We start from the raw sequence: 15,170 nt of genomic DNA on the forward strand, positions 1-15,170 counted from the left end.
AAAGCTGCTGCAGGAGGGCCTGGCTGTGGGCACACAGGACAGGGAAAGGGCAAAGACTCACCTCTTACACATGGGCAGGAGGACGACTCTGCTCACTCCTGCCTGTCCCACTCGTGTCATCATGGTGACAACTGCTCACCCTCTCCAGGGAGAGTCACAGGGCTCCACAGGCAGAGCCCTTTGCAGCTGCCCCAGGTGTCTGATGTTGAATTTCTGACAGGACCTGCCCGTGGGGTTCACCCACGGGCCATGTGTCCCTGTGCTTCCAGGGAATGTTTGCTCCTGTGCTAGGGAGCTGCTGGTGTCAGGGCACTCACCCTGGGTACAGGCAGGGTGAAAATGGGTTTCAGCTCCTCAGAAGCCTCTAAACCCCAAATCCTCTCCCAACATGAATTTACCATGCTTTGGGTAAATTTCTTCTGTGTTACAGGAGCCAAACCTCTCAGCTCTCCTCCATTCCCTCTGTCTGCCAGTCCCAAAGTGCTTTGTCACTGGGGTGATGACAGAGCCCCCAGTAATCACCAGACTGGGTGGGTGCTGCCCAGACAAGGCTCAGGAGCTGTCCCCATGTCCCAGAGCTGTCTGTCTGTCAGTCAGCCAGTGCTGCACCCAAAGATTTGTCTGGGCTCTCACTCCTGTGCCCTTCACCTTTGCAGACAGGAACATCTGTGTGCTCTGCTTCCCGAGGACACCCGGAGCCAGCAGCTGAATTCCTGCCCCAGCTGCAAGGAGAGGAGATTATCTTGGCTGGCTTATGATTGTGGCCTGGATGGAGCCCTCCCACACTGCCCTGGGCAAGACAAAAGGTAATGCTGCTGGGTGGCACGGGGCCACTGAGCCCTGGGCATGGTGACAGCATGGAGAAGCTTCCCCCTGGTCTCCCACAAGTGCTGGGCTCCAGAGCCTTCCTGGTGGGCTCCAGATGGGCTCAGCCTGCCCAGCAAGGGCTGCAGGGAGCCTGGCATCCATGGGACACACACAGAGGTGGCACCTTTGCCCACCTGGCCCTGAGTGACACCCAGCCTGGAGGGTCAGTGATCATCACAGAGGGGGTAGGATGGACAAAACTGACCCAACATCACTTTGTCCATCACTAGCTGTCATCAGATTAGGTGTTTTATGCATTTTAGCTGTTAAATTTTTCCCTACAGGATCCTCCTGCTGTGTTCTTCTTTAGATAAAAAGTGGGTTTTTAATTAAAGATGTCTTTTTCCATGGAAATTAAAATCAAGTAGGTTTTGTTGATAACACCGAGATTTTCGTTAAAGAAACAAAAGCAGAAGGCACTGACTGGAAAATGTAAGTTTAAGAAAATGTAACTAGTAAAATAATTCTGAAATTTGACCATTTCAATGCAAGTGGAGGCAAAGACGGAGAAAAGAAGAACAAAGGATCTTCTTAAAGGATGTCAATGCTGATAGTTTGAGAATATTGGCTGAGCAAAAAGCTTTTGACCTGAAAAAAGGTAATATTTCAAGCAAAATGCTGTTCCCCCTCCCTCTTTACACATGGTATGAAGCACATCAAATGTTCCTGATGATCTCCCCCTGGTAGCTGTAATCTGGGGACATATCCCATGGTGGCCAGACCTTCTGCTTCCCACAGGGAATGCTGCCACAGCCTGGCTTTTACCTCCTTGCACCCAGCACTGACATTGCTCCAGGAGCTGCTTTCCTGCTGCTGCAGCTGCACACAGGGAAATTTTAATAGGAAACTACAATGGAAGAAAAAGCGACTGATTTATATTTATTAAAGAAAGAGAAGACACCAGCCCTTCTCCCAGGTCCCCTTTTGCTCAGAGCTCAGTCTCTGGTCTCTCAAATCACCAGGCTCCCCATGTTTGATGTTTGCAGTTAGCAGGGCTGCAAAGCACCAGCCTGGCTGCCCTGGCTGCAGCCCTCCAGGGTCCCCAGGCCACTGTAAAAAGCAGTTTCTTCAGGGTTTGACCTGAACCAAATGTTAGTTTTGACCTTTCTCCAAATGACTGGACAGAGGACAAATTTCCAGCTGACTTGTAAAAAATCATTCAGAACACCTGAGCTGCCTGCCAGGCTGCAATTTGCTTCCACACACCACCTGCACCTCTTCCTCCCCACCTATAGTTATCCCTCCCACCTAATTTCTCACTCCTTGGGTACAGCTAGCAGGTGTTTCTCCATCTCTTGCAGCTGGTCAGCTTTTCCTGCTCTATTTAAAGTGCTGCAGTGAGGTACCAGCAGTGGTCTGATTGTTCTGGAGAGTTGGTGGTTGTGGTTAAATGAGCTGCTGCAGGAAACAAAGCTCTTCCCCGTTGGGTTTTAGGAAGGAGCTTTGGGCTCCTGTCCTGGCAGGGTGGGCTGGTGCAGGCATGGGGAGTGTGGGCAATGAGAGGTCTCTGTGCTCAGTGCTCATGGACTGCTTCCCATGCTTCAGGACTCAGCCTCTGGGAGAGGAGCTCCCAGGTATGTTTGATGACTTGTTTTCACAGAATTCTTTTTGTGTGAAGTGCTTCAAGCTTTAGCCACCTGCTGTTTTCTTTGAGTTCTGCATGTAGTTTTTCCCTAAAATTTCAAGGATTGGTTGTCTCCAGCTTGCCCTGAGCCAGGGCTGCTTGGCTGGGTTCCTGCTCTGTTTTGCAGTGTCCCTGGGGTGTAGGGAACAGGATCTGCAGGAGAAAATTGGACAAGCCAGTAGGTCTCTAGAGGCTGGCTAAGAAAGCTCCCTGAAATGCAGAAGTTCTTTAAAGTCTTTCCTAACCTCTTCCTGGACTTGCTGTAGTGTCTCAATGGGGATGAAAGTGGAGTTCAGAACTAGCTTGCAGCTATCTCTTAGATCTGTAGCAGGGGAAAACTTGAGCCCTTTTTTTTTTTTTTTTTCCCCTAGTAAAGGCACGTGTTTGCAGGAATCTCCCACCTCCCTCCCTGCTCCTCTCTGAGCTGAAACTGGGGCATCTCCCCCTTTAGCTGAGAGCAGCCCCTGTGCTGGGTGAAACCTGTGGGTGCCTGTCCCTCACCCCTACCCCTCCAAACTCTGAGTTTCCTGCCCAGCATCACCTGCTGTCCCTTCCAGGCCTCTCCAGGCTGGCAGCCAGCCCTTCCCAGAGCAGGAGGGGATGAGGGACTGCCTCGGAGGGGTTTGCAATGTAGGTTAGGCAGGGGAGGCTGCCGAGAGCGGTGACATCGGGGAGGAGGCGGGAGCAGCCCGCGGATGACGAGGCTGTGAGGTTGTGTCTCCGTGCAAGGTACGCCTTGCATTAGTAATGTGTTTGTAGCAAATAACGCTGGGCTGGCATGGGAATGTGGGTCACCACTGCCAGAACTGTGCGAGGAACAGGGAGCTGCTCGTGCTCTGCTGGGAAGCAAACGTATGTTACTGAGGGATGTGTGCTGGGGGGGGATTGAGTGCAGAAACTGCTCCAACTTGGAAGTAGCAGCTCTCTGTTGTGTGAGTGAGTGCTTGCTCCCTGCCTGGGGAGTGCCTGTGGCTGGGAGTTGGGGTGGAATGGTGTTTGAGGAGGGGGGAGTGGGGTGCAGGGGTCTGTGTTCCTGCTGTGTAATAGCGCTGTGATATTGGGGAACTCCTAGACTTGCTTGCCAATGCTCTCTGTGGCCCTGGAGCATCCATGCTGCACCAGCAGGCACGAGGAGGGATGCAGCCGGGCATGGATAACCAAGGATTCCAGCATATCTCCATGACCTATTTCTGCTTCTGTTGTTCAGTGTGTGCGCTCAGGAAATCTTTCTGCTTTAGGGGAGTAGGGTTTGTTAGTGATAAGGAAAAGCCTGCTTGACTGCTTGTGAGATTTAAACCACAAACTAACCTGGTTTTGAAGGTGGGCTTGGGCTGGGGAAGGTGGCTCTGAACCTGTATAGAAAGTGATGTGGGGTGGGGATATACACATCCTATAAATGGGTATGGTACTTCAGTGCCAGACTTTAACCTCAGAGCAAGTCCCTTTAATGAAAAAGCTGTGCTGGAAAAGGCTGCCCTTGGTCAACAGGGACTTGTTCAGTGGCTTCACTTCCAGCAAAGAGGCACTGGAGCAGAACAGGGCTGGTGGAGGGAGGCATGAATGGGCTGCCAGGCTGGAAGGGGCTCCTGTGTAGCTGCAGGTTGCTAAAACAGGCTTGTCCAAGCCCCTTGGAGCGAGTCAGGAACTTGTCCTGCATCCTGTAAATACCTCCAGGGCACATAGATGTGTTTCCATGGTTGCCCATGTGCTCTCCAAGATGCCCAAGCTGTGATATGTCCATCTGAGCCTCAGTCATTATTTCTCCTGAGTCTAGGATCAGAACAGAGGCTGCAAGGTGGCCCTGAGGCCAAACCTGAGCTTGTGAGGCTTCAGATTCAGAGGAAATGTGCTGTACCATCTGATGGAGCTGCAGGCAGCAAGCAGGAGTGAGGTGCTAGGTTGGGTTGCTCTGGCAAGAGACTCCTGAGCAGGGGTGGGAACCTTCGCTCCTCGCCCCACTGCTGCCATGTGCAGCTTGGGGCTTGCCCACACACACCCCTCTGTGCCCTGTGCCAACCTCCTCCCAGGCCTGGATCCTCCAGGGAGTGCTGTCTGCTCAGAGACTGCAGCAGTGGTGTCCCTCTGCTGTGAATCTGCCTGTGACCATGTTCACAGGGGTTCTTGGGTGAGGGAAGAGACAAGGATCTGAATCCGTGTTTCAGAAGGCTGATTTATTATTTTATGATATATGTCATATTAAAACTATACTAAAATAATAGAAGAAAGGATTTCATCAGAAGGCTAGCTAAGAATAGAATAGGAAAGAATGATAACAAAGGCTCTGTGTTGGACTCTGTCTGAGCCAGCTGACTGTGATTGGCCATTAATTAGAAACATCCAACATGGACCAATCACAGATGCACCTGTTGCATTCCACAGCAGCAGATAACCATTGTTTACATTTTGTTTCTGAGGCCTCTCAGCTTCTCAGGAGGAAAAATCCTAAGGAAAGGATTTTTCATAAAAGATGTCTGTGACATCTGCCCAGCCTGTGCAGCAGCCCGTGAGGCAGACACTGCCCTGAGGCAGGTGCTGGGTGACCTTCAGCAGCCCTGGGAGAGCCAGGCTGGCAGGGAAAGGACTGTGCCCAGTGGGAGGAGATGGGGCTTGATCTGTCTGGGTGCTGCCTGCATGCTGTCCCTGCTGGTGGCTGCCAGCTGGGACAGGATCTTGGACTTGCTGCAGGGCAAACTATGGACAAGGTCAGGGGCTCACAGACCTGTCTGATGTTGTAAGTTCTCCCTCTGCGTGGTTTGTTGGCTCTGCTTTAAATTCCCTTTGCCTTTCTTACCCATTCAGAAACTCTAAACCCACAGCTTAGTTTTTTGGCTGCTCATCAGAGCTGCCCCCAAATCCCAGATCTGCTGGTGGGGCCAGCTCAGGGGCTCTCAGGAGTTCCAGAACCCCCTGCCTGGCAGATCCAAAATCCATGCAGGAAGGGCTCTGTTATGGGCTTGTTTGCCTCAAAACTAATTGTCCTACAAAATTCTTGCCCAGGGAGATGGGTTCTGGCAGTTGGTGCTGCCCATTCCTTGGTCTGTAGAAGAGCTATTCCAGGATGGCAGCTTGCTTGTGTCTACAAAGCCCCTTCTTTTTAGATGGGAAAGGAAAGACACATTTCTGTGAATGTTTTGATTCTTGCTTTCCCTTCAGTGGCAGAACTGAGGAGTAAAACTGAGTCCTGAAATACTTTTGCTATCTGCCCCCAAGAAAAACAAGGAACTCCTCTGTACAGGCTGCACTCCTTGGGCTTCCCTCTGGCTCAGCCTGTGCAGCAGGCTCAGGGCTTCCTCTCTGTGAAGGGAGAGGTGATGATGATGATGAGAGGTGGCAACTGCCTGCACAGCTGAGCAGCAGGGATGCTCCATGGTGGGAATCCCAGCTTCTGGCACTGGCTGTGTCCTTGGGCAAGCCACTGCTGTGATGTGTGTGTGCTGGCTTACCTCCTGCAGGGCCTGAAAGGTTTCATTCACGTCCCTAATTACTCACAGAGCCCTGAATGGAAGGGACAGTGGATGTGCCAAGCGTGTGACGTATCCCGGTACAACCTCATCCTTGTAAGCACTCTCCTTGTCCCCCCTGGGGACACAGGGGTGGCTCTGAAAGGCTTGACAGTGGTGCTTCAGCCTGATCCCCTCGGCCACCAGAGAGGCTGTCTGTTTTGTGGCACTCATGCCTGTCCTGTGAGCTATTGAGGGCTCCTGGTGAGGCTGGGAGGGAAGATGTCCTGGTTCCTATAATTTCCTGGTTATTTTGGTATGTGAGGAAGGGGGAGGAGGGCGGCTGTGGAGAGAAGAGCAAGGTCAGTGAAGAACAAATGTGCCTCTGTGCACTTGTGATCACGCTGCCAGCTAATCGGCTTCGGGGCTCCAACTTTGCTCACAGAACTCATCAGGCACGGCCGGGAGAGGATAGAACAAACCATCAAGGCCTCTGGCTCCAGGCTCTGCTCATAGTGAGTATGAACCCCTCCCAGTGGGATGGGAGCCCTTTAACAGCTCAGCTGATAACCCCTGTGCTGGCTGGCTGGTGGATGGAGCTGGCTGGCACCGGGCAGATGTGGGCAGTCCCTGGCACAGCTGCCAGCATCCGCTGCTGCCTGGCAGCTCCTGCCATGCCCAGCCTGGCTGTGCAGGAGGGGATTCTTTGGGATGGCTGGGGGTCTGTGCCTGGTGGTGTGTGGGGGCAGAGAGTGGGAGCACCCACAGGTGAGATGTGGGGTCTCTGGGCTCCCTTTTTGGGAGGGGTGGGACAGAGGGTGGCTGTGGGGATGAGAACCTTCAGAGCAGATATACTGTGGTGGGGCTGGGGGGGGGGGGTCTAAGCTCTCTGGGGCAGGGGAGAAGGGAGCAGAGCTGTTTATTCATGTTATCTTAATTCTGGCTTTTGCAAAGAGCATACAGGAACCCTTAAAATCAAAGGGAGGAATCCCTGAGGCAAGGCTCACCCATCCCCAGTGATGTTCAGGCAGGATGGATCTGAACCAATGAGTGTTCAAGTCTGGCTTCTCCAGCCCCAGCAAAAGCTGCACCAGGCAGACAAGAGCTCTTTAATGCCTCTGCTCACCAAGCCTGCCCTGGCAGCTCCTCTTCCCTGCAATGTCAACATCCCTGACTTGGCCTGGGGAGGGGCCTCTGGGGCTGCCAGCCCCATGGACCGTGGTGCCTGGACCTAACTGGACTCTCCTGGCTGCCCTGTGGGGACACTCACTGGGCTGCAGCATCCCTGTGCAGTGAGGAGGGGGCTGCATCTCTGCCTGGAGAGCTGTGACTTCTCCTGGCCTGGTGCTGCTGGGGCTGTTCTGGCCCTCATGTGCTTGTGCAGTTTCTGTTATTGGGAGTTGGGGACCAATATTAGATAAGCTTGTTCACCCAGGAACCCTGCTTCCCTAATCTCCTGTCAGCACACACCATTCCCTGCCTCCCCCAGAGTGTGGGTATCCCACCCTTTGTGGGTAGCAGTGCTGGGGAGCTCAGCTGAGCCCTCTGTGATAGAAGGGGTGCACACACTGGGGTTTGCACTACTCCCCTGCAAGTTAACTGTGTGAAGCTGTTTCTCTCTTGGATTTTGGACTCAACATTGATTTCCTCTTCTTTTCCCAAGTGCTGAGCGAGTTGTTTTTTTAATGGATCGCTCCCGGAGCCCAGACAAAAGCAGCCAGGTGAGATCATGGCTCTGAACAAGCAAATCCTCACCTTTGGGACAAAGGGGGCTGGTGCCTTTAGATGAAGAACAAGAAGAAGAGTCTGTGTTAGCCTGCTGGGAGTCTTGCTGCTGCCCTGTCCTGTGGGTGATGCTGGGTGGGGAAAAACAGCAGGGAAGCCCTTTGGGACAAGGCATGGTGTTCCCAGAGTCTGGGGACAGTAAGGTTCCTAGGGAGCAGGAGGAAGAGCAGGTGTGCGTGTGTGTATGCATCCCCTTGTCTTTGGGAAGAGAGGCTGCAGCTCTGTGGTGCTGGATCTGCATAAAGACATCTAAAGAGACCTTAAATGTTTGCTGAAGTATCGACTGGGGGTTTATTACTGGCTCTGTGTGAGGGTTGCTGTGTTGAGGAAGGGAAAACCCAACTTGCAGCACAGTCCTTGTGACTAAAATTCTTGTTATCTTCTCTAGCCTTCAATGCCAACTGACAACATCAACCTCGGACCTTCTGCTAACCCCAAGTAAGCTCCCTGCAAAGCCAGGTAGGGTGTGGAGTGTGGAGAGATTTGGTAGGGGGATACAGATGATCCCTGTGTGTCCCAGGGTGGTGTCTGCAGAGTCTGGACAGTTACATTTTACATTTCTCAGCCTTTAACACCACATGTGCCACCAATGCACCAGCTTCCAAGACTGAGCTGTAGCTGGTACTTATCATAATCATCCTCTCCTGGCCACGTCTGCAGCCCCTTGTCCCTTTTCTTTTGAGAGGTAGTAAGGGAAGCTCTTCCTTGTCACTGCTGGCTTCCTGATTATCTTTCTCTAGAAACAGGCACAAACTGTATCCCCTGTAAGGGCATCCCTTAGTCCTTGCAGGTGCTGTCCCTGCTGCTGCCTGGCTGCTGAGGGGTTGCTGGTGCTCTGCAGGGTGCCCTGACACACACAGTGTGAATCCTGAGCTGCCTCGGAGCGAGGGTCACCCACCAACGCCCTTTAATCCCTTCCACAAACACTCTTTTTCCTAAGCAGGATCTCTGCTTGGAAGCTGGTGTTACTGTTGCATGTTTCTCTCCCAGAAACATTAACTTGTTTCATTCTTGCCCAACAGTGCCAAGCCGACAGACTTTGACTTCCTGAAGGTTATTGGCAAAGGAAGCTTTGGAAAAGTAAGTGGGCTTGTGCAGGTGGGCTGTAGCTGTTTGGAGGCAGCTTGGCAGGAAAATGTGTTGCTGAAGGAATTTCTGGCTGTGTCCTTTGCTTGCACCTCTCCTGAGGTGTTTGGCCTGAGTGGGACTGAGATTAAATAAAACCTGAGACACTGATACATTCTACTTTAAGGCCCTTCAACCTCTCTAAGGACTGAAGAGTGAGGTGTTTCATGCTCAGGGTGGTGATGGTAAAGAGCAGTGCTTGATTCAAAATAAGTTGCAAACTTGTTCAGCAAAAGATCTCCAGAGAAACCATGGAGACAGGCAGGATTCTTTAAATGGGACTGCCCATAAATGCTCCAAAACTATTTTCTATTGGGTGTCTAGGGGATATATGTGGAGATATCGAGTGCTTTTCTTCTGGCAATGAAAAAGTGCTGGGAATTGAGAGGGCTGGAGCTTGGTCTTTTAAAACACTGTAGCTGGCCCTCTAAACTAGTTTTCTGTATATAATCACTCGCAAGAGTGTTGAGCTAATGAGGACACACTGACCAAGGTGAGACAGCTGTGACCAGGACCTTCTGTTGCAGGTTCTCCTGGCCAAACGCAAGTGTGACGGGACCTTTTATGCAGTCAAAGTCTTACATAAGAAAACCATTCTCAAGAAAAAGGAGGTATGTCTGCTCTCCTGGGCTGTTCTGGAAATCGTGGTTGGTGTATGGGCTCTCTGGGTAATGCAATTGAAGTACCTGGCATTCAGGTAGGCAGTTCACAACTTAAAAATCCATTAACGTGGATCTGGCTGTGCCATGAGAACAAAAGAACAGAGATAAATTAAGTCAGATAGGAGGGAGTGGTTCTCTTTTTGGGGCTGAAAATGACCCTCGTGGGCTCCCAGCCTCCACCTGCTTTGAAAGCATCAGTGAGCCCTTAGGACAGGCTGGGCTGGATCCTTGCCTGAATCCTTAACGCCTTGTCTGCTTCTTGATAGCAAAACCACATCATGGCAGAACGCAACGTGCTCCTGAAAAATGTCAAGCACCCCTTCCTTGTGGGACTCCACTATTCCTTCCAGACCTCAGAGAAGCTTTACTTTGTGCTTGACTATGTAAATGGAGGAGAGGTGAGTGCGCTCACAGGCTTTGTTTTAATCCTTTCTGGTCCTTCACAAACATGCTGCTTTATTTAAAACAATTTCTTGTCAGAGGACAATGATGCTGAGGGATGATGTTTTGACTGCTGGCAAGGAGCAGCCAGGAATACCTGGCAGGATACTCCACCTGTAAATTCAGTCAAGATCTTGCTGGCTATGACTTGAGTCAGATGATTCCAAAAGTAAAGATTCTGAGAAAAGTGGAATTGGGGCACTGTAAAATTCTATGGAGAATATGGGAAATACTGGCATTGGTGAGGTTCAGGGAAACCCCTTTGTGGGCCAGCTCTGGATCCATGCCTAGTGCTTAGGAGTGATGCCATTACAACTTTCTAGACTTTTTCTGTCCTGTAGAAGCTTACTTTTCTCAGCTGTCTTTCTATGCTATCTGAAAGTGGCTGGGATATATTGTTAAGGTGGATATCTTGCTAAAATCAAGCTCATGTTGGGGATCTTGGCATGTTCAGCTCTCTGCACGTATCACTTCTCATGGCTGTACTACCACTGTAATCAGCCTGTGGGTTGTAGTAAGCTAGGAGCTTAACCAGGTCAGGAGATGATGAATGGCTTGAGTATTAATAATTAACTTTTGTGAATGATGAGGAGGAGAAATGAAACAATTTCTATAAAGGTGTTTGTATTGCTTAAATTCACTTGGCTTGGGTTTATTTAATCCTGTTAGTGTGCTACCTGCTACAAATCACTTTTCACTCATGTAGCTGGCTTTCAGCCTTGTTCCAGATTAGCCTTCATTTATTTAGAGACATGATCAACCCTCTCACCTTCCCATAGCTCTTCTTCCACTTGCAAAGGGAGCGCTGTTTCCGTGAGCCCCGGGCCCGGTTCTACGCTGCAGAAGTGGCCAGTGCCATTGGGTACCTGCATTCCCTAAACATCATCTACAGGTAAGGCAGGGGCTCCAAGCCTGCCCTGGCAGGGAAAGGGATTCACTGGGGAGGTGAAATGCAGGAGTGGAGTAGCTGAAGAATATCCTAGCCCAGACAAGACTGTGCTGCTGACACTTTCCCCTGCAAGACCTGATGGGCAGTAAACCATTCTTTCCCCTTCCCAGTATCACTCTGAGGGTATTAAGTTTAAAGACCTAAAATAAACATGGCTCAATAAGTAAGAAATCATCCCTCAGTAACAATTTATGCATGGAAATGCAAGCTAACACCTGATCCTGTGTGAAAGCAGAAACATAAGTTTTTTGTTTCCATGTATGTATACTGATGGGAGTCTGCAGTTGGGAAGGTCTTGCTGATCTGGATTGGGAGGCTTTGTTAGCTCCTGTTCATAGCTGATGCTGTTTCAGATCCATGTTTTTTAAATATCTGGTCAAATCTGCTCAAACAGCACTTTGTCTTGCAGGGACTTAAAGCCTGAGAACATCCTCCTGGATTGCCAGGTATACTCACAGCTTGGGCTGTCTTCTGGCTTTAAAAACATCAGGACCACAAGCAGAGGGCTGTGGCTCTGCAAGCTGGACTATAGTTGATGGCATGGCATGGATTTTGTCTGTCTGCCCCACTGCACTTCTGTGCAGATCCTGGGGGAGTGAGAGGGCTTGCCCTCTGAAGAATTCCATGGTTTTGGGGCTCATTCCCAGAAACTGGGACCTGACCTGTGGAGGAGATCAGGGTGGTGAAGAGCAGGTCACTGCTGCAACCCTGGTGGTGACTGTTACCTAAATTGTCTCTGGGATAAAGCAGCAGAAAATCACAGCAGTGCTGGAGCTCCTCATGGCTATCTAGCTGTAGACAAGTAAAAAATAAGAAATTGAGACTGTATTTTTCTACAGGCTCCAGTACCTGTACTATAGGATGAATATAAAGGGAGGGAGGGGAGGCAGATGAGCAGTGGGGAACCAAAACTCATACGAGATGTAATGCATAGGCGAATACTTGGAAATTCTGTCCCCTCTACATAAAGATTAGGACAAGATAAAATTTCTCTTTTCTTTAGGGACACATAGTATTGACAGACTTTGGACTCTGCAAAGAAGGAATGGAGCAAGAGGAGACAACTTCTACCTTTTGTGGCACTCCTGAGGTACTGCTGGGGCTTTGCTGAGACCTGGGGGCTGGAAACCTTCAGCACTTGGTGCTCTGGGTCTTGGGCTTATGTGACACCTCAAAAAAATATGGGCTCTCTGAGGCTGTCAGCCTGAAGCTGGAGCTCAGATAAGGCCTTCCCTACCCAGCAGAGACAGCTACCTGTAACAACACAGAAATTTTGGAGTATGAATGAGCTATTGGGGCAGGAGTTTCTGCACTTGGAGGTGGCTAGGCTTGTGAAAATAGCTGGGGAATGGAGACAACCTTGTCCCTGGGAGCAGGATTGCTGGTTGTTTACCTTCTTTGAGACCTCAGTGGTGCAGAACAAGGAGCCTGCTGGTACTGGCACGCACAGGACCTTGCTGTGCTCTCCTCTGTGTCCTTGGTGCACACAGGAGCTGCAGAATTCACTGTGCAGAGCAGGGGAGCAGGCTCCCCCTGGAATGCAAACACTGCTCAGAGGGGAGGAAATGCCTTTCCTCCAGTGCACTCCAACTGAGTTTTGTGAAAACCTATTTCCAGTCTGGCTTCTTGGAGGCTTTTTTGCCTGCTTCTTACTGAGCCTGGGGATTTTGGTAGCACTTCAGCCTCGGTAATGTACCTGTCCTGCTGCTGTCCCCAGGCAGCTTGGCAAAGGGTCTGTAAACATGACACCTTTCAGCATTGAAGCTCAGCAGATGTGGGCAGGAATTTCCCTTCTTTTTCAGTGAGGTTTCACTTAAGCAACAGCACAGCATGAACCAAGCAGCAATGTTTGAGCTTTGTTTTCTAGTTCTGGTGTGTGTTGGTGTTTTCCTGTTCTAGACAGAGCCTGATACTACACAGAGATAATTCTGTGGTGAACTGTTCTGCAGACTGCTCAAATTCTTGCCTGTTGCTCCTCTATGGTGGCTCTTAGTAGTTTTGCTGCTTTGGACAGACTTATTTGGGCTGAAAACTGCAGCTTTTTCTAAATACCAGGAGTTTTTTTAGAGGTGTGTTGTCTCCTAGTGGGACAGGATTGCTGGCTGAATTGTGGCAGGTACCAAATGCTTGTAGAAGTCTTCTCAAGGAAGAGAACCTCCTGTAGCCTGCAAGGGTATCTTGAAGGCTTTGGTAGGTGTCTCTCAAGCCCATTGCTCCAAAGCAAGTGGAGAGTTTATTAGATAATACTAGGAACAGCATCTGTGCTATTCTTAATGCATTTGCTCAACTTGAGCTGCAGCCAGGTTTAGGACTAAGAAAGGCAAAGCCCTTCCTTTATAATTTGACTCCAATATTTCCTTCTGACTTCCCAGTATCTGGCTCCCGAGGTGCTAAAGAAGCAGCCCTATGACAGGACAGTAGACTGGTGGTGCCTAGGAGCTGTCCTCTATGAAATGCTCTTTGGACTGGTGAGTTTGGAAATGGGCTGGTTCACTTTGCATAGTAGAAATTTGATTTGCAAAAGCTGTGGTGTGAGGTTGGTCTGGTGCTCATTGAGGCACTTGATAGAAAACTAAATCCTGAATTAATGATCTGGTCCAATCCTACCACTGCCCTTTCAAGCAGAGGTGTGGCAGGTCTCCCCCATATTCTCACTGCAGGACTCATTTTGACCTGCAATGTGTGGCTCCTTCTGGTATCTCATGTTTTACCTGGCTGCTTCTCCTCTCTTTCAAATTAGCCTCCTTTTTACAGCCGGGATGTGTCTCAGATGTATGACAACATTCTGCACAAGCCACTACAGATCCAAGGAACCAAGACTGTGGCAGCTTGTGACATCCTTCAGGGACTTCTCCACAAGGACCAGAAGAGGAGGCTGGGTGCCAAAACAGACTTTGTAGGTGGCCTTCACTATGAGCAGGAGGGAGGGAGGATGGATGGGGAAATTTCTATTCTGAGCATTTCTTTCAGAACAGCACTGCCTTGGAAAAGCCCTCCCACACAGTCTGTCCCTTCAGCCTCCTACAAGGAACACATGGGGTTGACTTGGATTTCCAAAGGGAGAGGGGAGGTGGCCAGCTAAGGACACCAGTGTGTGATGGGTCATTTCCCTTGGGGGATTCCTGGATCAGGACCCTCATGTATTAAGGATTTGTGGATATGAGTATGTGGTAACTTCAAGTTAACTACTTAAAGCTGTGAGACCAGGTGCCGGAAAATGAAGATTGGCAGAAAATTGACTTTTCCTTCCTGCTTTCTGTACAGCTTGAAATTAAGAGCCACGTATTCTTCAGCCCAATAAACTGGGATGATTTATATCACAAGAGGATTACTCCTCCATTCAACCCCAATGTGGTAAGTGGGTAACTCTGTCTGTTTTACAGAAGGGATCCTCTCCAAATATCTCCCACTGATGCTGAGGGTTCTGAGGTGTGGGTTGGGACCTGGAGATGTAGTGGTGATGGCTCTTTTGAAAGAGCAGCTGTGTTGGGCTGTCTGAACACAAGGGTTTGGTTTGGGTGTGCTCCCTCAATGATTTGAGTCTCTGCTCCTTGGCTTAGGCTGGCCCAGCTGATCTGCGGCACTTTGATCCTGAGTTCACCCAGGAAGCCATCTCTGCCTCCATCACCCGCACGCCTGACCTGGCAGCCAGCAGCTCCAGTGCCTCAGATGCATTTTTAGGATTTTCATATGCACCAACTGAAGAGGACATTTAAGTTTTACAAAGGCTTTGTCAAGCCATATTTTAAATGAATGGGTTTTATGGTGTTTTTTTTTTTTTTTTTTTTTGGTTTTTTTTCCTTTTGAGAGGTTTGGTACTGTCCTTTGCTCATGGTTTAAGGAAGTTGGCACTAACACACTAACTGGCTGGGATGGAACAGAGCTCTTAATTTTTGCTGTTTGGTGGATTTTGTCCCTAAATGAATGTTTCCCTCTCAGAGAAAGTGCGACACTGACTATGATTTTCCCTGAGTGTCTTGTGCTACTTGGCAGAATTGTATTCACTCTGTGGTTATATTTATGGTTGAGGTATGTGCCATCATTCACATAACAGACACGTCCCTGTAACTGGACACATTTATTTTACTTTCTTTTGTGGAGCTATGCCCAGCTATGCCCAATGTCTTTCTCAAAGCCCTCAACAGAAAAGCAAACTCTTCACATCACCATGAACAGTGGCTTCCTTCCCTTACTCTGTCACTCCAGCTGGTCATCCTGGGCCAAGTGAAAAACTCTGTTCATCAGTTTTTGTTCCAAAGGGAGCTGCAGATTTTTAA

At 49.8% G+C, this 15,170-nt stretch overlaps 1 protein-coding gene across 1 annotated transcript; it reads left to right on the top strand.

Moving 5' to 3' along the window:
* Positions 1 to 2,257: 2,257 nt before the first annotated feature.
* On the top strand, positions 2,258 to 14,924 carry SGK2 (serum/glucocorticoid regulated kinase 2). The gene is made up of 14 exons (XM_054274591.1): positions 2,258 to 2,441; positions 6,377 to 6,446; positions 7,595 to 7,652; positions 8,105 to 8,154; positions 8,739 to 8,796; positions 9,369 to 9,452; positions 9,770 to 9,901; positions 10,724 to 10,836; positions 11,303 to 11,339; positions 11,897 to 11,983; positions 13,266 to 13,361; positions 13,634 to 13,789; positions 14,158 to 14,247; positions 14,454 to 14,924. The coding sequence occupies exons 1-14, from the start codon at positions 2,258 to 2,260 to the stop codon at positions 14,607 to 14,609; spliced, it is 1,371 nt and encodes a 456-aa protein (XP_054130566.1). The 3' UTR covers positions 14,610 to 14,924.
* The last annotated feature ends 246 nt before the right edge of the window (positions 14,925 to 15,170 follow it).

This window comes from Melozone crissalis, unplaced genomic scaffold, assembly GCF_028551555.1.
Source record: "Melozone crissalis strain CALT ecotype California unplaced genomic scaffold, PUWL_Pcris_2 ptg000017l_1, whole genome shotgun sequence".
Lineage (NCBI taxonomy): Eukaryota > Metazoa > Chordata > Aves > Passeriformes > Passerellidae > Melozone > Melozone crissalis.

Bases quoted from the DNA above. Each gene is read 5' to 3' on its own strand.
- SGK2 (XM_054274591.1), top strand. From the start codon at position 2,258: ATGAGCTGCTGCAGGAAACAAAGCTCTTCCCCGTTGGGTTTTAGGAAG. The intron at 2,442-6,376 runs GTATGTTTGATG...CTTTGCTCACAG, and splicing joins TCTGGGAGAGGAGCTCCCAG to AACTCATCAGGCACGGCCGG. The intron at 11,340-11,896 runs GTATACTCACAG...TCTTTTCTTTAG, and splicing joins ACATCCTCCTGGATTGCCAG to GGACACATAGTATTGACAGA.